The sequence below is a fragment of the Molossus molossus genome, unplaced genomic scaffold, assembly GCF_014108415.1.
Source record: "Molossus molossus isolate mMolMol1 unplaced genomic scaffold, mMolMol1.p scaffold_m16_p_4, whole genome shotgun sequence".
NCBI lineage: Eukaryota > Metazoa > Chordata > Mammalia > Chiroptera > Molossidae > Molossus > Molossus molossus.
The window spans coordinates 51,693,467-51,718,180 of record NW_023425377.1 but is presented as its reverse complement, the minus strand read 5'-3'; the positions used below and the strand labels follow the sequence as shown (position 1 = coordinate 51,718,180).

Here is a 24,714-nt window from a genome sequence, read left to right as displayed (position 1 = left end):
GTTTCACATTAGTCACTTAGTGATTTTGTGTGACCAGTTTTACTTATGTAGGTGTAACAAGGGTATTGAACATACATCAAGACTGCATTGTTATATGGTTTACCTGTCTGTACTTCACCTTTTCCTCCCAGTGCACTCACCACAACTGTAATTAAATAATTGTGTCTTTAGCTGTTCAAAGTTTGTGTTCCCAGTAGAACAGAAGCTCTATGAGGACAGAGACTGTCTGTCTTTGTCCAGATTGAATCCCTAGATCCTAGCATAGATATTCTATTAATTAATGTATTCTAAATGAAAGCCTACATTGCTATACCTTGAAAATAATCTTCATGTCTGGGATACATAATTTAATAGAAAAGTTGATAAATGAGGAAAGTGTCAGTGAAACAAATTCCACAAACATGAATTGAGCACCTATATGCATGATTCTGCTAAAGGAATAACTCTATGTCCAGCAGAGTTAGAAAGGGCTGATTCTCTTAGTAGTGAGTTCTCTATTCATGAAAAGAATCAAGGATGGGCTGGATAAGAGAAGACAGAAGGGGCTTGTTTGACCTCTGGGTGAAGGTTTTGACTAGCTGGTGTTCACTGTTCCTTTCATCTCTGATAATCTACAACTCCCCAGCAGGGATTGAGTTTTGAGGAACCTAAGAAGTAGAATAGGAACACAAAGGGATGACCCCAGAAGGTGGAAAGATTGGATTTTGGGGGAGAAAAGCTTTGGAGAGAAGCAGAAGAAAAGCATGAAGGAACCCAGGAGCTCCCGAACTATGGAGTCTTGTCAGACCAGAACAACATGAGACCCCAAAGTTTATATGTGATTTGATTTTTTCTCTTGTATCCCCTCCCTGTGCTCTCAGGGCTGGTAAGGGCCAGTAGGCACAGTGATAACTTCAGAGGCTGATTCAGGAAACTTCTTCTGTGTCAGGTCCCCACTGGCTTCACCAACATCACAAGAGCAGCCAGAACCCACTTCTCTCTACACTGCTTTCTCCATTCTCCTTCCCTTACAATTGCCTTGGTCTTCATTTGTTTTTATTGTTTAAATATGTTTTTATTCATTTTAGAGAGAGAGGAAAGAAGAGGGAGAGAGATAGAGGCAGAGAGACAGAGAAACATCAATTGCTGCCTCTGGCACATACCCCGACTGGGAATCGAGCCTGCAACCTGGGCATGTGCCCCAACCAGGAATGAAACTGGCAACCTTCAGTGTGCAGGACAATGCTCAATTAACTGAGCCACACTGTCCAGGGTGGTCTTCAGTTTTTATACTTGTGAAATCACTGCCGCATTTCCATCTGCCCAAAGACCTCCTTGTACCAGAGAGAGGGAAAGGAAGAAAGGGATGAAGTGGACAGAAAATTTCTTCCCATCAAGGACATGCAAAGGAGAGAGGAACCCTTGAGATAGTCTCTCTCTCTTGACTGGCATGAATATAGAGTACATGCATGAGGTGTGTGTGTGTGTGTGTGTGTGTGTGTGTGTGTGTGTGTGTTTATAATAGACTATTTTCAGAACAGTTTTAGATTCACAACAAAAATAAGCAGAAAATACAGAGATTCCCCATAAAGCTCCTGCCACACGCAGGGATAATCTTCCCCTTTATTAATATCCTGCACTAGATAGTGCATTTGTTAATATTGATTACCCTACACTGATGCATTATTATCATATAGATCCATAGTTGACATTAGGGTTCATCCTGGTGTTGTACATTCTGTGGGTTTGGACAAATGTATCATGATATATATTCATTATTATAGTATCACACACAGTATTTTAATGGTGCTAAAAGTCTTCTGTGCCCAACCTATTCATTCCTTCTCTCCCACCACTACCTCCCCAGCCCCTGGCAGCCATTGATCCTTTTATGGTCTCCATAGTTTCACCTTTTCCATAATGTCATAGTGTTGGAATCATGCAGTTTGTAGCCTTTTCAGACTGAATTTTTTTACTTAGTAACATACATTTAAGCTTCCTCCATTTCTTTTCATGGCCTGACAGCTCATTTTTTTTAGTACTGAATAATATCCCATTGTCTAGATGTCCTACAGAATATGTATCCATTCACTAGCTGGAAGACATGTTGGTGGCTTCCAAGTCCCACTGTGTCTTTGTGTGTGTCAGAGAGAGGAATGGGGTCGAGCTGCCATTTGGAGTATTGTACACCTGTAGATGCACACAGGCATCTCTCATCACAACATATGAAAAGACTATGAACTGCTCTCCTCCTGGTCCCTGTGGGATCTGAAACTCAACCTGTTCAAGGTGAAATTCATCATTTTCCTTTCTTTCACCTAACCCGGCCCCTCATCTCCTGTGCCCATTTCAGCACATGACACCACCATTTACTCAGTTGTGAAAGATGGAGATCTGGGCATCTTCCAAAACTCCTTTCTTCTTGTCCTTGACTCCTGCCCCCAACAATTAGCAAGTCCTGTCAATTCTCGTTCCCAAATGCATTCTGAATTCTTGTGTTCTCTCTATCCCCAAAGCTATACCCCAAGATTGGCCTCCTGAGGGAAGCTTCAATGGTCCACCTGGCTCCAGTCACATTGTCTTGGAGATACCAGGCCTCTCAAGTCAGCCCTTAAGCTCACAGATGTGCATGGCTCTTTCCAGATCAACTTTACAGATTTGATTTTGTCCCCTGCACATGTGCATGGTTTTCAACAGGAGAGTGATTCAACATGCCAGGGGATAGCTGGTTGATGTCTGGAGACATTTTTGGTTGTCACAATTGAAGGGGAGTGCTAATGGCATCTAATGGATAGAGGTCAGAGATGCTGCTCAACCCCCTACAATCCACAGGACATCTCTCACAATAAAGAATGATCTGTCCCCTAATGTCAATAGAGCTGAGAGTAAGAACCCTGTTCTAGAACTACTCAAAGTGATACACATACTGGTGCTGGTCCAGGCCCACTGATTACCTGTCAGACAGAAAATAATAAGTGTTTAGAAATTTAATATTATCTTAACATAGTTATTTTATTATTGTTGGGCACATGTTTTGCATTTTAAAAAAATCTTTCTTATTAATAGACTTTTTAGAACAGTTTTAAATTTATAGAAAAATTGAGCAGAAAGTACAGTTTCCATATACCCCCTCCACCAACAACACACACACACACACACACACACACACACAAAGAGTTCCCCTTATTTGTAACATCTTATGCTAGTATGGGACATTTGTTATAATTTATGAACCAATATCAATACATTACTAAAGCGTATGCTTTATTCAGGTTTCTTCAGTTTTCCCCCTATGTCTTTTGTTCTGGTCCACAATCTCACATGACATTTAGTTGTCATGTCTCTTTAGGCTCCTTTGGCTGGGGCAGTTTCTTGAGCTTTCCTTGTCTTTGATGACCTTGACAATTCTGAGGCATATTGGTCAGATACAACGGAGGATGCCTCCTTAAGGGAATTTTTCTGATTGTCCCCTCATAATTAAATTAGGATTATGGGTTTGAGGGGAGGAGGTTCACAGAGACAAAGTGCCATTTTCATCACATCATATCAAGACTATATATTATCAACCTAATTATTACTGTTAATGTTAACCTTGATCACTTAGCCAGGTGACATAGTGTGTCTGTCAGATTTCGCCACTAAAAAATTACTCTTTTTACCTTCTTTCCAAACAGTATTTTTTTTAAAAGAAAATCACGAAATGAAGTTCCACCCCTCCTTCAGGGTGGAGTATTTACACAAAATATTTGGAATTGTCCTGAACTTCAGGTTTGTCTCTTGTCCTTCATTTGTTAATGTATTCAATCATTTATATCAGTCTGGACTCATGGATATTTATTATATTCTTGGGGTTATAAGCTAACTCTATATTAATTTTGTTGTTCAAATTGCTCCAGCTTTGGTCATTGGGAGCTCTTTCAGTTGGTGCCCATGGACCTTTGACATGCCCCTGTAACGGTTAGGTGTTCCTTGCTTTCTGGCACTCTGCATGTCATTTTCAAATTCATGTTCCTAGATATTAATATATATTGCACTTAATGGACTGGAAACAAAAGTGGTCCTTTCACTGGAGAGAATTTGAGAAGCACTTCAAAACCTTCCCGCATCTTCCTCCATGTGCCTCAGTATACTCCAGCTATAGTGACCTTCCCGGGCCTACCAAGCTCGTACCTGCCCCAGGATCTTTGCTCTTGCAGTCCCCTCTGCCTGGAATGATTTTTCCTTCAACTGCTCCTTTCTTTCTTTTCTTTCCTTTTTCTTTCTTTCTTTCTTCCTTCCTTTCTTTTCCTTTCTCTCTCTCTCTTTCTTTCTTTCTTTCTCTCGCTCTCTCACTCTCACTCTCTGTCTTTCTTTTTTTATGAGAACCAAGGACCATTTATGGTTAGAATATAGTCAAAATCTGGGAGTAGCTGCTAAGCCACAAAAAGAGCCATATGTCTTCTGGGACAAGGAACCTTCTTTGCCTCCCTGACAGCAGTCAGACTGAGCCTCTAGACAAGATGGGAAGTGTGACAATCACACCTCCTACATAAGGACCAAACAGGGTAGGAGGTTCTGGGGTTCAGCTCACAAGTCCGAAGTGATCATCCATCAGAGAGCTGATAGCAAAGACGTCATTTTTATCCACACGGGTCTCCCCACAATCTTGAACTGGATCTCATCATCCTGCTGAATGACAATGCCCTCATTCATTGTCTTGTAACATGGTAGGTTATAGTTAGGATCAAACTCCATCTCTGATGGGATGGAATGTCGAGAGATGAAGTAGGACATAGGTCCAATTTCTGTGAAGAGTCAAACTTTGTTTATTTGAGTGACAACAGCCTCCAGGACTTCCCCTTTAAAGGGCTAGAAAACAATGGCCTTGTACTTAACTGGATAAAAGACAAAGCCTCAGTCTGGCTGGATGACACCAACACCAATATTGTTGATGGTGGTGACAGCAATTACAAAGCCATACTTGCTGGTGCAGGTTCTGTCCACCTGGGTGAAGAGCTTCTGCTTCACCATTTTGAACAGGTTAGGGCCGAGGCAGTGCAGGTACAGCAGGATCTCATGCTCCAGGGAGATGTGATAGGACAACTTCCCGGAGGAGTTAGGAAAGCAGCCGAGTCCACACCTTCGGGGACAGCGGTGCCTCCGGCTCAACCAGAAACACACAAAGCCATCCTACTGCTCCTTTACATCATTCCCATCTCTGCCCATCTCTCCCTCCTCAAAAAAGCCTCCTCCTCCCAAACCTAAGCAGCCCCTACTCCAACTGTCTCCAGCAGTCTTGCTTTATTTTATTCTCACCCCAATACTTTGTTCCTTGGTGAAATGATCTCTTTTGACATATTTATTGCCTCTAAACGCAAGTGTTATTAAGGACAGGGGCAGCCAGCCCTTAACATGCACAATATTGTTTGTTCCTTTAATTATTTTGAAATAGTTCAGAAATGTCTCCCAGAGATCCCTGGAGGTCTGATAATAAACTTCCTCTACTTTGGTCACACTTCAGAGAGGCCATCATAGGACATTGTGTGCGTGGGGAGGGCAAAAACAGTGGCTGGACCCAAATCCCATCACTACAACTCATTATGGGCTGGAGGTATGGGGAGGGGACCCCAACCTCCTCTGCTTTAAGATCCCAACAGCCATAAGCCTCACCCAACCCCATCTGGGAGTTGAGATGTTTAGAGAAGGCAGTCTCAGAATGGAAGGGCAGCCAACGGATTCAGTGGTGGATCCCTGATCCAGGTGACTGACTCAGAGTCTCCTTCCATTCTCCTTGCCTAGGGATGTTGTGAGGATTAAGTGAGATTGTACTGTACATAAAAACCCTCAAAAAGCCCTGGCTGGTTTGGCTCAGCGGTTAGAGCATCGGCCCGCAGACCAGAGAGACCTGGGTTCGGTTTCCGCTAAGGGCACGTACCTTGGTTGCAGTTTGTCCCTGGCCCCAGTTGGGGTCGTGTGGGTGGCAACCAGTTGATGTGTCTCTCTCACATCCAATGTTTCTCTCTCTCTTCCTCCCTTCTGCTCTATCTAAGGATAAATGTCCTCAGCTGAGGATAAAAAAACAAAACAAAACCCTAAAAAATTGTTGCCTGTTAGTATGATTCCAGAAGTACACACACACACAGAACTGTACAGATGATTTTGGAGGTGTTCATACACTCCCCCAAAGCTATTCCTGAGCCCTTGACCTACAAACATTCTAAATTACCCCCCCCCCAGCTTAATCACTAGGGCCTAAAGAGTTAGGAGGCATGACAGCTGAAGGAAGCCCCAGGTAGGGAGGAGGCAGGAGGTAAGGAATGGTGTGGGCCCAAGGGGGTTTCAGGGAGGGAGGGAGCTGCCTTGTGGACTCAGGGGAGCCAGTATGTCTGTACCTGCCTAGGCCCAGGAAACAGACCCCTAGGGGCAGGTGGGACCTGATTCTAGAGGCCCTGTGTGGGTGGGGAGGTCTAGCCCAGCCAGGAATTCCAGTTGGCCCAGTGTGGGGGCTGGGCCCCATAAGGTCTTTGGCACTGGCTGAAAGGATACTGACCCAGCTCCTGCTCTTGATGCCTCCAGGCCCTCCCAGCCCAGGAGAGGTGGAACCAGGGGCTGGAACCTGTGTCTGAGTGTTCACGATGGATCCCCCTGGGAGTGTATGTTAGTGAGTAGCAACCATCACCTTCAGCTATGTTTGGCTTTTGAGTCCACAGAGGTCATGAGAACCTTCCCATAAAAAGCAAACATGCATATGAACCAGCTGGACATGCCACACTCATAGGAGGAGCAGAGCGTGATAGCAGGCACACTGTGAATGCCGGGATACCTCCCCATGCTAGGAGTCCCAGATCCTGCAATTGTGCCACAGATGAGGAAACTGAGGCCCAGTGGGGAAAGGACTTGTCCAGGTCTTTCAGGGGGCTGCGACAAGAGCTGGGGCACGTGTATCACACACATCCTAAGGTGTGCTCAAATGCACACACACTGGCCTCTTTGTGCGCCCACACCCTCTCCTGCATAGGCATATCCAGACAGGAGGGCCCACGCCCCAGCTCTCCTCCTTTGGGCACACCCAACCCATGCCTGGTCATACACTCCAGACCATGAGACCTGGCCTCAAACACACCTTTGTAATGTATGTTAAAGAGACTTGGAACTTCCTACAAAGGGTGGCACTCAAGGACCACAATCTGGGGTTGGGGCATGGGGGGAATCTTGGGAAATAGACCAGCTGTCATGCTTTGTCATCTCAGAATTTCATATAGTCAAGAAAACACGCATGTTGATGGAAACCCCTCCGTAGTTGTAGATACACAAACTCACACTTACATCCCCTCATGCAGAGTTCACACTCACCCAATCTTACTTAAATGTGATGTACAAATGCACCTAGACACACAACACCCATATACACCCACAAACCATTCCAAACACAACTACTTATACTGTACACACATACCTACATACAATCACAGTTGTATATTCACAACCAGGCACATCCAGACAACCACAAATGTACTCACATGTAAAGAGATGTGTTCAGATACTCAATTACATTCAGAAAACAGGTACGTGTGCACCTTGTCACATGTACACACAGATCCATGCAACATCCACAAATTCACAGATGTGAACACCAGCTTCATATACACAAATACACTCAGAAAGTGATATATGTAACACTCATATAAACAGGTAACACACAAACCTAAACACATATGTATACTTATTATACACACACAACTATACCTGGATATATACACCTAGACATACAGTCCTGCAAAGACCTAACACACAAACACTGCATTGACTATTACATACAGCTAAGAGGTACACAGGAGATGTGTTGATACAAACACACAATGGGACACACAAACAAATATTAAACAAATATCCACAAATAGGGACTCTGACGTTTACAAATATACCCAATAACATGCACATAATTGCATTATGTACACAACTATATTCACACACATACTGACATACAGAGACTCATGCCACACACAGACTCATTCCTGGCACACAAATATGCAATTCCTAAATAAATATGCACACTTGCACTCTCACAAATGCATCCAGAAATGGACATTCTTACACAATTATACCCATTTCTACGTTTTACATATCCTGTCACATTAGGCTGACCCCATATACTCAAAAGCAGTCACCCACAAATACATTCATATGTAAATACACATAATGCATAAAAATATATTCCAAACTACTCCCCACTAGCACACATATGTGTACACACTACACTCAAATACTCATTACACAAATATACTTGGACACAAATACATCCCCACCTGCACACAACTGGAGCCCCCAATAAATTCTGTTGATACCACAAATACACATTCAGACATTTACAATTATACCCAATAACAGCCATTCAAACACACTCATAGATACTAGTCCCAAGAACACACACTTTCAGTGTCCCTCACATATTCCCTCATTGACCTTAATCAAATCCTTGTACAAAAAACATTTAGATGTTCACAAATACACACACTCACAAAGCGACTGACAAAACACAGACACACACACACACACACACACACTCACCACTCCTATATCCTCAGGACAGACACCTACACAATACAGATCTTCATACTCACAACACACATATGCACATCTGCAGACATCCTCAAATACACTCGTTCAGCATCTAAATACATTTAGGGACACACATACACAGATATTTTTGTCCGCTCATAACACACAATCAGAAACAGGTGCACCCACGCGCAGCTGACTCCTGAAGAGGAAGACAAGCCCGCACAAATTTCTCACACTCACATCTAAGGATACACACTTGGGCCAGCACACAGTTTCACAATGGGTCCCTCATCCTCTCCAGTGCACTCACAAGCACACACACTTACGCGCACACGAGCACGCGCGCGCGCACACATAGTCCTCTGCAGCCTCCCTGCCCCACCCTGCGGCGAGGACCCAAGCGAGGCGCTGGCATCGGGCCGAGGGCGGAGCGCACCTGGGCTCCGCCCCGAGGCGGGGCCGACGCAGCGTCGCGAACGCTAGCGGCCGCACCTGGCTCAGAAGCAGCGGCGGAGGCTCCTGTGCGAGCGCTGTGCAGCCCTGCGGGAGCAATCGCAAAGCGGGCGCCCGCAGCCCCGGCAGCGCCATGGTGGAGGCGGCGCCCCCCGGGCCAGGGCCGCTGCGGAGGACCTTCCTGGTACCCGAGATCAAGTCTTTGGACCAGTACGATTTCTCGCGGGCCAAGGCAGCGGCCAGCCTGGCGTGGGTGCTGCGGGCCGCGTTCGGGGGCGCAGGTACCCGCTGGGGGGCGGCAGGTGCGGGGGGCAGGCCTGGGAGGTCGGGATCGTAGTAACAATAGCGTGGGCCGCCGGGGTCCCTGGACCTCTCGGCTTGCTGCTCGGCCCGGGCCGTGGACTTTGGTCGCCCAGTTGCAGGAGCGTGGTGGGGGTGGGGCCGGCGGCCCAGCTCGATGCGGAGACCCAGACAGCGGGGCCCCAGGTGAGCCGGATGGAGTCTGCGGGCCGCCTGAGGTCTCCAGGGTGGGCCTTGTTTTGCCCGCCTTTCTCTTCTTTACACGCTCATATGCGCGCGAAGACCCCCGGACTCACACCCCGCGTCCGCCTTGCCTGCGCTGCGGGCGGCGCGGGGAGCTCCGGGAATACACTCTTTCACCTCCACCGCCCTAGCCAGAGCTGGCAGCTGAGACTTATTGCTCCATTTTGCCTAGGAGGCGGGCGAGCCCAGTACAAGGGAAACGGCTTGTCCAAGATCGCCTGTGGCAGGAGCCCAGATGCAGGCCCTTCTCCCACTCCCTCCTCCGGGCCCACTTGTGTGAAGAAGTCGGGACACCCGGAGGGGGAGGGTGTGGGTGGATCCCCAACATTGGAGGCCATGGGCAGGCACAGTGAGAGCCACTTGCCAGAGCTAAGAGCTAGGGCCTGGCCATTGGGAAGAAGGAGTTAATTAAGGACAGGACCTTCCTGGGGGACGCCCTGCCTACCTACCCACTCACTGGTCCTGCCCATTGGTCGTGGCAACAGCTGGGCGCAGCCCATCCTCCCTCAGTGGCCTTCCCAGATCAACCTGTTATGGGTGTGGGTCTTCATGATAGCTGTCCGTCTCCTGGTTCCCGGCAAGCCTGTCTCTCCCAGTTTCTCTCCCTGCACCCTCCCATGCGGGGCCCACTCTGGATCTGCTTGAGGAAGAAAGGTGGTTGGTGGGGAAAGACAGGTGGCCCCAGTTCCTCACATCCCTGGTTACAAGGCCATAGAGGGCTCAACTTTGGAAATCAGAGTTGGGTTTGAGTCCTAGCTCCACCAGACTATGGACAAATTATCCCAATTCTCTAAGCTCCCATCTCCCCATCTGTAAAAGAAAGTGTTCCGTCACTTATTTATCCATTTTGCAAATGTCTGTGGGACACCCACTGTGCCAGGACAGTGCAAGAGTGATTGGAATCCCAGTCAGTACCTTCTTCACAAGATTGCTGGTAGGCAGAGGAGAGAGCTCGACTACAGAATTCTTTGTACTGTGTCCGGCACACAGTACCCGCTACATAGATGTGTGCTATTACTGCTGCTGGCATTGGTGTGATGTTTTATTAATAATACTAATATTATTAATTGTCCCCTGGCCAGGGGTCAGCAGAAATTACTATTCCATTTCACAGAAAGAAAACTAAGGTCCCCTGAGGAGATGCACTGATTCACTGACCCAGCTCTCTGCACTGTGTGACATCCTCCCTGAGGATCAAGTTCAATCTGTTCCCCACCCACTTTCTCTAAACAGAGGAGACTAAGGAAGGTGGGACACCAGACCCTGACAGGAAAGTGGGGAACAGAACTCTGCTTGGTTCATGAACTCTGGGATTCTTTACTGATGCTTGTTGGGTGCCAGGCCAGTGCTGGGTCCTCAGGATGGATTGGGGGTTGGACGTGGGAGAGTGAGATAAGGGACAAAACCAGATCATTGCTGCCTTGAGTGATAAGTAGAGGCGTGCAGGAGAACTTCAGGGTGGGAATGGGGAGGAAGTCCTTTAAATCTTCCAGGGAGGGGAGGAAAAGGGAAGGCTTCTCAGGAGGGCTTGAACCTTGAAATAAGCATAGGAATTTGCCAGGGGGAGGAGATCACAGATACTAAGGCATGGGGTATGGATGAACAAGGAGTTTTCCAAGAAAAACATGGGGATCCTGGTGGTAACTGAGGCAGGCTGGGGAAAAGGGAGGCTGGTGAGACTGAGGAGGGCCTCTCAGGCCATGAGTGAGGATCTGAGGGCACTGGGGAGTTGTGGAAAGTGTTTGGGGACTGACAAGATGAGATCAGAAGTGCAAGTGCCCAGAAGGAATTGTGGCCAAGGAAGGGATAGTTCTGATGACTTCAAGGCACAGGTGTGAGGAAGCTGGGCAGCAATGCAGGCAGGTGGGCTCAGTAGAGCTCTAGCTCAGAGAAAAAGGTAGAAAAGTTGTCATCTTTAAGCTAGTTTGGGAAACAACACATGCAGTCATTTATGCCTTCAGGATATCAGCGCGTTGCATAGGGAAACGGTTTATGTCAGCTCTGCCATTTACTAGCTATGTGAGCTTCCACAAGTTCTGTCAGCTGTCTGGGCCTTGGTTTTCTCATCTGCACAATGGAGATAAGAATTAAGTGCTATAAGGATCAAATGACCAGATGTATGAAGGTAGTGATGGTATAAGTAAACGCTAGTGGTGCTTCAAGCTGCTGTCTCTTGTGGCAGCCATTGGGCAAACATGGCTGGTCTGAACCATAATGAGCTATGAATGTAACATACACAGTGGCTTCTGAAGACTTGGTATACAAAAATGAACGCGAAATATCTCATTAATAATGTTTTTATATTGGTAACATGTTGAAATGATAATATTTTGAATGTACAGAGGACCCTTCAACAACACGGGGGGTAGGGACACAGCTGAAAATCTGTGGATAACTTTTGACTACCCAAAAACTTAACTACTAATAGCCTATTGTTGACTGGAAGTTTTACTGGTAACATAAACAATCAAGTAACACATATTTTGTATATTCTATGTATTATATATTTTATTTTTACAATAAAGTGAGCTAGGGAAAAGAAAATGTTATTAAGAATCATAGGGAAGAGAAGATGCATTTGTAGTATTTATTGAGAAAAACCCATGTAGCCCTGGCCAGTTTGGCTTAGTGGTTAAAGTGTTGGCCTGCGGACCAAAGAGTCTTGGGTTTGATTCCGGCCAAGGGCACGTACCTCCGTTGCGGTTCATCCCCGGCCCTGGCCAGGGTCATGTGGGAGGGGACCAGTCGATGTCTCTCTCTCACTCGCTCCCCTTCACTCTATCTAAAGATAAATGGAAAAAATATCCTCAGGTAGGGATTAAAAAACAATAATAATAAAATAAAATGACAACTATTTAAAAAAGAAAAATACCCACATATAAATGGACCCATGATGTTCATAGGTCAATTGTATATTAGGTTAAATATATTACTAATTTAATGTTGCATGTTTCTACTTTTTAAATGTGGTTACTAGAAAATTTAAAACTACATATGCGACTTGCACTATATTGATATGGGACAGCACTGCTCTATAGTAAATGCTTAATAAACATTTAATAGTAAAGAGCAGTAGTTCTCAACCAGAGGTGCGGTAGGGGTTGATTTTGGCTCTCGTGGACATTTGGCACTGTCTGGAGACATTTTTAGTTGTGGCTACTTGGGAGGAAGGTGCTACTGGCATCTAGTGATTAGAGACTAGGGATTCTGCTAACCATCTTACAATATAGGACAGCCTACTCCACCCCTTGTTGAACACACAGAATTATCCAGCCCCAAATGCCAATAGAGCAGAGGTGAAGACACTGGTATAGAGGAAGTACTTGTTAAACATTAGCTATTGGTAGCAATATCTCACCTCACATTTTTATTTTGAAGGTCCTGACAAGTCCCACAGAAAAGAAACTTGTTTAATTGTTGATGGGAGCAGGAAATGAGTAGGAGCTGGAGAGATAGGGAGGAGGGTTTGGCTTTGAAAGATGCCAGCATGTCGAAATTGATTGAGTGAAGGAGGGATGGTGATTTCTCACTGCAATGGGAACAGAGAGGAGCATATTTGGAGCATGATGCTGAGGATTATGGGAGATGTCAAGGCTACAGCAGGTGCTCAGATGGCAATGGAAGCCATCATAGTGTGTGTATGCGTGGTGGTGGTGCATGTCCATTTACAAGGCTACTGAGACAGATGTCAGGAGCTCTGCCTTGAAGGAGCATGTGTGGAGGGGCCTTAGTTTGAGTGTTGGGAAACTGGGAGATGCTGTGGGGAGGAAAGCTTCTGAAAGAAGAAGGTCCTGGGCAGAGAGCCCAGGTGAGATAGGGCCCACGACTGTGTGTTGGATGGCCACTGCTGACCTTGAGGAATCTGAGAACTGGAAGGGCAGAAGTCAGATCACAGAGGTTGGAGTGGGGGTAGGCTGGAAGGAAGTGAAATCTGGAGAACTTCTTTCAAGGAGCTAAGCTAAGAGAGGCAGGAATAGGAACAATGCCACAGAGATGGGCCATTAAGTGGGATGGTCACGTGTGATTTAGGGGGTGGGGAAAGAGCCTGACCAGGGAGGGACTGAAGGCCAGGATGCTTAGGTCCTTGTGGATGGGAAATATCTGGGAGTATGGCTGTGAAAAGAGGCACCAGAGGAAGGCCTGGTCATGTTAAAATGTTCTAAGCAATAGAATCCTGCCCCCATTCTTTCAAACACAGAACCCCAATATACAAAAAGCTTCTCTGATTGGAATGAGAGTTTGGCCTCCCTGGAAGAACTCCATGAGGGCAGGTCTCCCTACGTTGGTCTCAGTCACCTCTCCCTCGGCCTTCTTGGATTTTTCTGGCAGCTTTCTGATCTTTCTCCTCTCCACCCTTGGGTCCTACTTCAGGTCCTGCCACCACCGCCATGCGGGCCTCCCTTAAGCCTCTTCCTACTCTGCGTCTCATTCAGAGTTTTTGTGGCTTCTTCTATGACATGACCTCACTGCTCTCTTAAGTCCCAGTCCCCTCAGACTCAGCTTCCTATATCTCCATCTTAGTCACAACCCTCTTTTCTCCATCTTCTCCTCACGCCCTACGGGGCCCTGAACATCTCCCTCTCCCTCCTCCATCTTCTCTTTTCAGTCACCAAGTTCAGACCACTCATCCCACCTCAAAGTGTTTGCAGTCTGTCCATCTTCCCTATTTGGTGCCCTACCAGCTCATCCCACTCCAGCCTCCAAGCTGAGATAGTGTAGTCTGCTTAAGGCCTGGATTTGAATGCCAGTTCCATCATTGCCCAGCTGTGTGGCCTTAAGGTTACTTTTCTTCTCTGTGTCTGGGTTTTGGAGTTGCCAATTGTTATCTGGCTGCTGCTTCCTAGGGTTGCAGTAAGGTATAAATGAGTCTATAGGAGTGTTATAGAGCACCCAGCGCAAGCAGTTAGGCATATTGTCATTGTTATTGCCCTCTCCTTCCTCAAGACCTCTCTCAGCCTGCCCTCTCCCAGAGGCATGGTGCTGTTTTCTACCTCCTGACCTTTGCTTACATAGCCCCCTCCCTCCTGCCTGAAACACCATTACCCCTTCCTCTGGCAGACTCCTCCACACTTGCATTTCTTGTCTCAAACCAGGTCCTAACCCTTCCCAGTGCCATCTTCTCTGGTCTAGAACCCCCCTTAATTAGAGCCATGTAAGAGTGTGTGTGTGTGTGGTGAGGGGGTTTGTGGTGACCCCCCCTTAATTAGAGCCGTGTGTGTGTGTGTGTGTGTGTGTGTGTGTGTGTGTGTGTGTGTGGTGAGGGGGTTTGTGGCAGCCCTGACCTGCCCTCACCCTTCTCGCCTGCACAGAGCACGTGCCTTCGGAGCTGTGGGAACCCTTCTACACAGACCAGTATGCGCAGGAGCACGTGAAGCCCCCGGTGACCCGGTTGCTGCTCTCCGCTGAGCTGTACTGCCGGGCCTGGCGCCAGGCGCTGCCACAGCTGGAAACACCCCCCAACCCCTCTGCATTGCTGGTCTTGCTGGCAAGAAGGGGCATGGTGCCTGCACTTCCGGAGCGTCCTGTGCAGGAGGCCGACCTAAGACACCAGCCTATCCTCATGGTAGGCCCCGCCAACCGGACCTGGCTACTTTATAGGACTCCACCCACCAGGCCTGGCTCCTCCCCCAAGGCTCCTCCTACCAGACCAGGTTCCTCCCATCAGTACGCCTCCCACCAGGCATGGCTCCTTCCAAAAGATACTACTGTGGCCCTTGAGGATTTGCCTAGATGGCCCACCAGATTCTAAGACCTAGTATGTGATCTCAAAGCCTAGCCCACCAGGAGTGGTTATTCCAGGACCCCTGTTTTGGTTCCTTTCCGGAGGCCCCAACCACTAACCCTGGCCCTGCCTCTCAAGCTCCTCCCAATTCCAGGTTCTTCCCCTTTATTCTGTCCTGGTCTCATCTTTCAGCCCTTGTCCCCACAGGGAGCCCACCTAGCTGTCATTGACGCCCTCATGGTTGCCTTCGCCTTAGAGTGGACCAAGACATTGCCCAGTCCTTTGGCCTTGGCCAGCTTGGAGCATAAGCTCATTTTCTGGGTGGACACGGTAGGTGGGTTTGGGCCAGGGTGGGTTGGGGGCCAGGATCTCCCACTGACTAGATCACTGACCTCTCCTGGTCCCCCAGACAATCCGGCGGCTGCAGGAGAAGACAGAGCAGGAAGCTGCCCAGAGAGCATCTCCTGCAGCCCCAGCAGATGGTGTGGCCCCAGCGCAGCCCTCGGTGAGACTAAGGCGATAGATGGACGAAAGGATAGACAATGAGGGTTGGGTGGGCAAAGCGGGACTTTACCTTGTGGCCATTCCTGCATTGAGGGTGTTGGAGGTGACTCTCTCACTCTCTTTCTCTTTCTCTCCCTCCCTCCCTCTCTCTCTCTCCTCTCCCCCCTCCCTCCCTCCCTCTCTCTCTCTCCCTCTCCCCTCTCCCCTGTGCCTGCTCTTCTCATCTCCTCTATGGCATCAGTGCCCCACACGCTGGTACTGGAAGCTGGTTCCTGTAAGTGGGGCTCTCTCTGCCCCATCTGCCTGCCCTGCTTGTCGCTCTGTGTCTGTCTGCCTCTCTATTCCCTCTCCTACCTTCCCCCAGCTATGAGCAAAGGAGGTGTGACCCCCCCAGCCCTGTGGGACAGAGAGCACCCCTCTGTGAAACAAGGGAAGACCCCTCCCATTACCTGGTTACCTGACAGGATGAACCTCCCCTCCCATCTATCAAGAGGGTAGAACTCCCTTAGCTTGTCCACCTGAACAGAGGTGGGGAGTCCTCCAATGTTTCTGAAGGAAGGACCCCAGCCCACCAGATACATGGTCCTGACCCTAATGGGCCAGGCACATGGAGAAAGATCCCTCCTAGCCAAGAGGAAGGCCCTCAAACCCAGAAGGTGGCAGATTCTTCCTCAGACTGCAGCTTTCCTAAGGATAGATCTCAACTTTGGGAGATGGGAGGTGCCCATCCCTGAAGCACAAGGGGAAAGTGACCGCTGCATGTTGGGGGATGTTTTGGGCTGGATGGAGTCCCTGCCTTTTCTCACTTCAGGGCCTCTTTCCCCCAACCCTGGGGGCTAGGTTGGGGGTTCCTTTCCTTCTGTCTACCTGCTTCCTTTCCCTATGCTGGGGCCTGGGTATTTTGTTGGGGGAGGATTCCCTGCATGGAGGCTGCTCTGTGGGGTCTTTCCAGGCTGGGAGGAACTGGGATCCCCACAGCCATCCACAGTGCATTCAAGGAGCTGGATGGCCAAGGGCTCAGGACTGGGCTCAGGGCTTTCCTCTCCCTGCTCCCGGAAGTATGCTTGGGTGCCCAGCAAGTCAGCACCCCTCCCACCCCGCTGATGCTGATGGCTGCTCCTCTCCCCCCAGCACGCAATTGCCTTCTGTTTGAAGGAGTCGGGGAGCAAACCCCCCATGGTAATGTATCCCCCACCCCAGGGTCCCAGGAGCCCCTGCCCCAGCCCTTACTGCTAGCCTGGCTGCTCGAAGACACCTCCTCTGCCTAGCTGCTGCCCTTCTCCCGCTCCAGGCTGGCCCTCACTCTGGCTCTGGGACCCCCAGCTTCACGTCCCACCTCGTGGAGGAAACCCTAGGCTTCCCTGCCCAACCTGCATGACCACTGATTTGGGGGCCAGCCTGACCTCTGACCTGACCTGGCTCCCATCCGCAGATCCGATACCGCAAAGACCGTACTGTGGCCCGATGTGCCCCCTGCTTTCCCACTGTGACTGGCCTCCAGGACCTGGCTAGTGGGGCTGCACTGGCTGCCACAATCCACTGCTATTGTCCCCAGCTGTTGAGACTTGAGGGTGAGTGAATAGGCCTGGGTCAGACCCCGCCCTCGGAAGCCCAGTGTCCTAAGACACAGCACCCAGGAGTCTGTTTCCAGAATGGTGCAGTCATTATGTGTGCAGCTTCCAGAATTGGCAGACCTGGGTTTAAACCTCTCTCTTCCCTTAATTAGTGGTGTGAGTTCACATAAGTGTCTAAATTTTTCTGTGCTTCACACAATTCATTCCTGCAGCAAATATTTCTAGAGTGAACTGTGTGCCAGACTTCATTTTATAGGCCAGGGGTTCAGTGGCTCACGTTCTAGTTTGGAGAGAAAGACAGTAAGTTCATCCAGAAGAACATTCCCGATTTTAGGTGCCCAGAAGGATAACTGGGTAATTAGGAAAAGCTTAAAAAATTTTTTTTAAATTATTTTTAATACTCACCCGAGGATATTTTGCCATTTATCTTTAGATAGAGTGGGGGAGAGAGAGGGAGGAAGAGAGAGAGACATCGATATGAGAGAGGCACATTGAGTGGTTGCCACCCACATGACCCTAATCAGGGCTGGGGACAAACTGCAACCAAGGTCTGTGCCCTTAGCGGGGGCTGAACCTGGGACTCTCTGGTCCGCAGGCCAACACTAACCGCTGAGCCAAACTGGCCAGGGCTAAAATGATTGTTGTTTTGTTTTTTTGGTATGTGCCTCTAGCAATAACCAAACCCAGGACTGTTTGGTCCGCAGGCTGACAGTCCAACTGCTGAGCCAAACCAGCCAGGGCTGAAAATATTTTTTAATTGATTTTGAGACGGTGGGGGGAGAGAGAGGGATATATACTAGAATGAGATTCCCGCATGCGCCCTACTAGGGATTGAGCCCACAACCCAGGCATGTGCCCTGACCAGAATTCAACTGGCAAGCTTTTGGTGCACTGGAAGATGCCCAACCCACTGAGCCATACCAGCCATGCAGGAAAAATTCTTTGAGTTGGGTTCTTGGGGGACTAGTGCCCTAGGTTTTGGAAGTAGCAGATGAAGAGACCTGAGGAATAGCCTATCACAGTGCCCACCTTGTGAAGGGTGCCTGACACCAGACCTACAGGAAGCCCTCCTTTTTCCGGGGTCCCCTTCTCCTTCTCATAGACCTGGGCATTGTGTCCCTACAGAGGTGTGCCTCAAGGACCCCATGTCTGTGGCAGACAGCCTGTACAACCTCCAGCTGGTGCAGGATTTCTGCGCCTCTCGCCTTCCTCGTGGCTGCCCACTGTCCCTTGAGGACCTGCTTTATGTGCCACCACCCCTCAAGGTAAGGCCGACTCGAGGCCTGGTGGGCCAGTGTGAGCATCCAGGGCCATGGGACCCATGGACTGACTCCAACTTCTGCCTCCAGATCAATCTTGTGGTGCTGTTGGCTGAGATGTTCATGTCCTTTGAGGTGCTGAAACCTGACTTCGTGCAGACCAAGAACCTGCCTGATGGTCACGGTGAGGCCTAGCCCCGGGTCTAGTTGGGGATAGGTAGGCCAAGCTCTCACTGACTCTCCTGTCTCTGCTGCAGCCACCTCCCCCCAGGCCACAGAGGCCTCCACCCCTCAGAACAGCAGTGGCAGTAGGTACGCTTTTCCTGCTGGGTGAGTGTCCATGGCCATGATGGGCTCCTCCTCCTGGCTGGTCAATGGGACGGGCCTAAGGGATGCTCTGCTCTCTACCCCAGGAGAGGTGAGGGAGGGGGATCCTGTGGCTAATGTGCATCTCTTGGCAGTTCTCCTGTCTTCAACTTCCGCCATCCACTTCTGTCACCTGGTGGCCCTCAGTCCCCACTCCAAGGATCCACAGGTGAGGGCAGGGGGGTGGCTTGTCCCTGGAAACCCCACCCAAAGACTGCCCCAGCTGACTTCATGTTGTTACCTTGTGACCCTTCCATTGGGTCTCTTTGGCACATGGTGACACTCGTGAACCCAGTGGCTCAACAGGACTCCCTAGTAACACTAAGTGGCCCCCAGGTATCCATCCATATAATGACCCATCAGTGACTTACCCAGTGACACCCCCTGGCTAAACCCACCCAGGGTCCCCTCTGCTGCAGCCACCTCCCCCCATAACGACCCCCCCATAGTGACCACTGAGTGACCCCTCCTCCCCAGGCTCACTGAAGTCCTCCCCATCCATGTCCCACATGGAGGCCCTGGGCAAGGCCTGGAACCGGCAGCTCAGGTAAGCATATCTCAAGGGCCCAGGCAGTGGAGCGGGCTGGGCTGGGCTGGGCCAGGCTGGGCCAGACTGGGACGGGGCTGGGGCCAGGGCTTGACCCAGGACTGACCCCTCCCTGTGGCGGCCCAGCCGTCCCCTTTCCCAGGCTGTGTCATTCAGCACCCCCTTTGGCCTGGACAGCGATGTGGATGTTGTCATGGGAGACCCTGTCCTACTCCGCTCTGTCAGCTCAGACAGCCTGGGTCCCCTGCACCCTGTGCCAGCCCCGACACCCGCCCACCCATCACCAGAGCCTGGCGACCTGCCTACAATTGAGGAGGCCCTGCAGATCATCCACAGTGCTGAGCCCCGGCTACTGCCAGATGGGGCTGCCGATGGCAGCTTCTACCTCCACTCACCTGAGGGGCCCTCCAAACCCCCAATGGCCTCCCCCTACCCACCCAACAAATCACCGGCTTACTTGCCCCACCTTGAGAGCCCCTCAAAACAGTCTCCCTGCCTGGCGGGGGAGGTACTGAAACCACCAGCCCTGTCTGAGGGCTCCCCAAAGGTGGGGGCTTCATCCTTAGCTGCCAGCAACTCTGAGGTGAAGATGACTAGCTTTGCCGAACGCAAGAAGCAGCTGGTGAAGGCTGAGGCTGAGGCTGGAGTGGGCTCACCGGTCTTCACTCCAGCAGAACCAGAGGCCCTGAGCTCAGAGATGAGTGAGCTTGGAGCCCGGCTAGAGGAGAAACGGCGGGCCATAGAGTCTCAGAAGCGACGGATAGAAGCCATCTTTGCCAAGCATCGCCAACGACTGGGCAAGAGCGCTTTCCTGCAGGTGCAGCCACGGGAGGCTGGAGGGGAGGCAGAGGCAGGTCCAGCCCCTGGTGGGGAGCGGCCAGCAGGTGAGGGCCAGGGTGAGCCATCCCCAAGGCCCAAGGCAGTGACCTTCTCATCAGAATTGGGCCTAGTGCCTCCTGAAGGTCTGGGGGACTATAACCGGGCAGTCAGCAAGCTGAGTGCTGCACTGAGTTCATTGCAACGGGATATGCAGAGGCTCACGGATCAGCAGCAGCGGCTCCTGGCCCCACCTGAGGTCCTCGGATCCACCCCACCTCCTGCTGCGTGGGTCATCCCTGTCCCCATGATGGGTCCCAAAGCTGGATCTGCCAGCCCTACACGGCGTGCCCCACCTGTCCGGCGCAGCCCCGGGCCTGGTCCCAGCCCAACACCCCGCAGCCCAAAACACGCGCGGCCAGTGGAACTACGACTGGCACCCCTGACGAGGGTGCTCACACCTCCCCATGATGTAGACAGCCTTCCCCACCTTCGTAAGTTCTCACCGAGCCAGGTGCCTGTGCAGACACGCTCCTCCATCCTCCTGGCAGAAGGGCCACCTCCTGAGGAGCCCGTGGCCAGGTCAGGTCTCATTGAGATCCCACTGGGCAGTCTGGAAGAGCCCTTGGCTAAGAATGAGGGAAATGGGAGTCCCCCTGGTGCTGACGATTCCTTAGAGGAAGATGTTTCTTCAGAGGAAGTTCCCCGTACCGGGCTGGGCTTCTTCTATAAGGTGAGCCACCTTAGTGGGTAGGCGCAGAATGAATGGATGGTCGGGTTGGGCATCAATGGGGCTAGATGGATGGGTGGTCAGATGGATAGGGCATTCCAATGGATGGATAAATAGATGGAGCTGGTGGATGGACAGAAGGTGGGTAGATGGATGGCTAGGTAGCAATGTGGGAGTGGGACCAGATAGGCATATAGGTGGGGTATGTGGACACATAGAAAGTAGATGGGTAGACAGATGAGGGTGTACAGATGGATAGATGGGTGGGTGATGGACAGAATAGACAAATAGGGCAATGGTCTTCAATAGCCTCTCCTTCCCCCTCCTGCTATCTCCTTCACACTCCTTCCTCCCCCAATGGCCTTGCCAATTCCCATTTCTGATCCTGTTCTATATCCAGTTATTCTTCATCCTCATGGTAGCCCAGCCTGGGCCACCATCTTTTATCTGGACACCTGCAGTCACATCCTGACTGGTCTATATTGACTCCCCTCCTTCAAATACCTGGCAATTTCCAACTGAGCAGCCAGAGAGATTTTTTTTTAATGCAGATTGGTCCTTGTCACCACTCTATTAAAAACCCTTCTGTAGTTCCCCCCTTGCTCTTGGAATTAAAACCAGTCCTTAGGCTCTGCTCACCCTGATCTTGTCCAATGCCACTCCCCCCAGCTCTGCGTCCCAGCCACACTAGCCTCCCTGATGTTACACATGCTTGCTAGGTTTGTTCTGTCCTCAGGGCCTTTGTACTTGCTGTTCCCTCTGCTTGGACCATTCTCTTCACCTCTCCCCAGTTAAGTCTTCCTCCTCATTCTCTAGGTTGCTTCCTCCAGGAAGCCTTGCTTGGTGCCTCTGTGCAGTGTAGACTGGTAGCTGCCTCTTGGTATGGTATCAGATTGTCTTCCCCACTGGGTTAAGCACTTTGTGAGAGCAGCACCCAGATCTGCTCTGCCCACTGTGTCAGTATCCAGCACATGGGGCTATGCATAAAGTGGGTGCCAACTAAATGCCTTTAGAACAATTACAAAACCAAAAGGACAGGTGAGTTGGGTTGAATGATCAGACTATAGCTATGCCAGGGGAGAGACAGCCAGCTGGACTGAGTGCCTGCCCCCAGGATGAAGAAAAGCCCGAGGATGAAATGGCCCAAAAGCGGGCCAGCCTGCTAGAGCGGCAGCAGCGACGGGCAGAGGAGGTACAGCGGCGGAAACAATGGCAGGAGGCCAAGAAAGAGCAGCAGAGGGAGGAGGCTGCACGGTGAGATTGGGCACAACCCTAGGGACCCTTGACACTAGTGATCCCATGACCTGTCTGACTGATTGATTCCTTCCACCTGTAGGCTGGCCCAAGAGGAGGTGCCCCCTGGCCCCCTGGCCCCTACCACCAGGGCCCCAGCTGAAGAAGAGGTGGGTCCCCGACGGGGGGAGTTTACGAAGCTTGAGTATGAACGCCGGGCCCAGCTGAAGCTGATGGATGACCTAGACAAGGTGCTGCGACCAAGGGCCTCAGGGACCGGAGGGCCAGGCCGGGGTGGACGGAGGGCCCCTCGGCCACGCTCTGGTTGCTATGATGATTCCGCCTTGGCTCGAAGCCCAGCCCGTGGCCTGCTGGGTGAGGACCCTGTGGGATGTGGCCTGCTCAACACCCCTTTCCAGGGCTTGCTGAATGAGGCCTCTTGGGGAAGGAGGTGGATATATTGCAGGGGGGCCATATGTGGGTGATAAAGGTCTCAGGTGGGATTATCTTGCCTGCTGGATGAAGACTTCCAGAGGGATGTGGGGGCTGCAGTAGGTTAAGGGCTGTTGGGCTGAGCTGGCTTAATGGATACCCTCAGGTACGTAGCGGGTGAGAGATTTTTGCTCTGGGCAGCAGAGTGAGGGTTTTAGGCAGCCATGGCCTCACATTCCCTCCCCAGTCTGCCAGGCAAGGCCCCACTGGGCATTTCTGGAGGTAAGGGGGCTTTGGGTGGGATCTGACCCAATAACACTCTATCCCTAGGTTCTCGGCTCAGCAAGGTCTACTCCCAGTCTACCCTGTCACTGTCAACAGTGGCCAGTGAGGCCCCCAATAACCTTGGCGTGAAGAGGCCCACATCTCGGTGAGTTTGGCCTGGGCAGATAGCCCCTCAAAGTGTGTGTGTACGTATGTGTGAGCTTTTGAGTGTAATATGGCATGAGTGTGTATCTGCCACTAAAGGGCTGAAAGGACACATACATGTACAGTGGGATTGTCTGTACATGATGAACAGGACCTGCAAATGTCCCTCTGCACCTGAGTATTCAGCTTGCTCGAGGCCGAGAGAGCGAGGGCTCTGTATGAACTTGGGTGTATATACAATGTACACGTATGTCTCCCACTCTGCAGAGGGTTCCAGGCTGTTCCTTCCCTAGTCCCACTTCATGTTGGGCAGCTTAACACTCGCCCCCACCCCCACCCCTCCAATGACTACATCTCCATCCCATCCCTTTTGTTCTGTAGGGCTCCATCCCCATCAGGCCTCATGTCCCCAAGCCGCCTGCCTAGTAGCCGTGACTGGGAGAATGGCAGCAATGCTTCTTCCCCCGCATCAGTGCCTGAATATACAGGTAAGTGGGACTTTAGGTGGCTGGCGCTGGGTCCTACCTTTCCCTAGTCATTTCTGCTGACTGCCCCACCCCCTAGGTCCCCGGCTGTATAAGGAGCCCAGTGCTAAGTCCAACAAGTTCATCATCCACAATGCCCTGTCACACTGCTGCCTGGCAGGCAAGGTGAATGAGCCACAGAAGAACCGCATTCTTGAGGTCAGTCTGTGCCCAGGGGTGGGGGTCCAGTGGGAGGGTTGGGGGGCCTTGCTGTGCTGGCTGACTGCCTCCCCTGCCCACCAGGAAATTGAAAAGAGCAAGGCCAACCACTTTCTGATCCTCTTTCGGGACTCAAGTTGCCAGTTCCGGGCCCTCTACACCCTGTCAGGGGAAACAGAGGAGCTCTCTCGGCTGGCAGGCTACGGCCCCCGCACAGTCACACCCGCCATGGTTGAAGGCATCTACAAGTACAACTCAGACCGTAAGCGCTTCACCCAGATCCCGGCCAAGACCATGTCCATGAGTGTGGATGCCTTCACCATCCAGGGACATCTCTGGCAGAGCAAGAAGCCCACCACTCCCAAGAAGGGGAGTAGTACCCCCAAATAGCCCTGCCCTGGGTGGTGCTTGGCCACCACCCTCTCAGAGGACATTCAGTGGGTATTCCTGGGTCCTGTCTGCCCCAACCTTGTCTGGGTGGGGCTGGAGTCACCACCCTCTAACTTTTGTCTAGTCCTGCTGTGGGGGCTGAGCTGGGAGGTTCAGGGACTCAGGGCTCAGCTTAGTCCCCGTCTGTCCTCCCTTCTTGAATAAAATAATTTAAAGTGACCTTGAGCATTAGCATCTCCCTGAGGCTGGCTGGGGCGCCTGGTGATATCTGCCTGAGAGAATTTTCCACACCATCTCCTGTTTGTTCTTGAACCTGTTCCAGCCTCTTCAGCTCCCTTGTTGGCCAAGGTCATGCTTTCCCTGCTAACGCCCCCAACCCATCCCCATCCCCATTTTTCAGCCACTTTACTGACCTTTTGGACACAGGAAGCTTCTGACCAGCCCTCCTCTCCCCAGGGCCTTCCCCATCCCTGCTCATTTCGTTTTCTTCCCCAGTGTGCCTGTTATCATATG

The 24,714-nt window shown here is 50.8% G+C and overlaps 1 protein-coding gene and 1 pseudogene across 2 annotated transcripts; one reads left to right on the top strand and one right to left on the bottom strand.

Annotated features, from left to right (window-relative positions):
• Positions 1 to 4,540: 4,540 nt before the first annotated feature.
• Positions 4,541 to 9,108, bottom strand: LOC118643774 (annotated as a pseudogene).
• CAMSAP3 (calmodulin regulated spectrin associated protein family member 3) lies at positions 9,107 to 24,361 on the top strand. 2 transcript variants are annotated; one of them, XM_036240260.1, is made up of 18 exons: positions 9,107 to 9,254; positions 14,826 to 15,079; positions 15,446 to 15,568; positions 15,648 to 15,743; positions 16,874 to 16,921; positions 17,175 to 17,313; positions 18,442 to 18,581; positions 18,666 to 18,759; positions 18,833 to 18,887; positions 19,037 to 19,110; positions 19,419 to 19,488; positions 19,615 to 21,037; positions 22,149 to 22,288; positions 22,371 to 22,642; positions 23,030 to 23,129; positions 23,510 to 23,616; positions 23,693 to 23,811; positions 23,896 to 24,361. In XM_036240260.1, the coding sequence occupies exons 1-18, from the start codon at positions 9,107 to 9,109 to the stop codon at positions 24,199 to 24,201; spliced, it is 3,708 nt and encodes a 1,235-aa protein (XP_036096153.1). In that variant the 3' UTR covers positions 24,202 to 24,361. The 2 variants fall into 2 exon arrangements, with proteins under 2 accessions (XP_036096153.1, XP_036096154.1); XM_036240261.1 differs by lacking the exon at positions 16,874 to 16,921.
• The last annotated feature ends 353 nt before the right edge of the window (positions 24,362 to 24,714 follow it).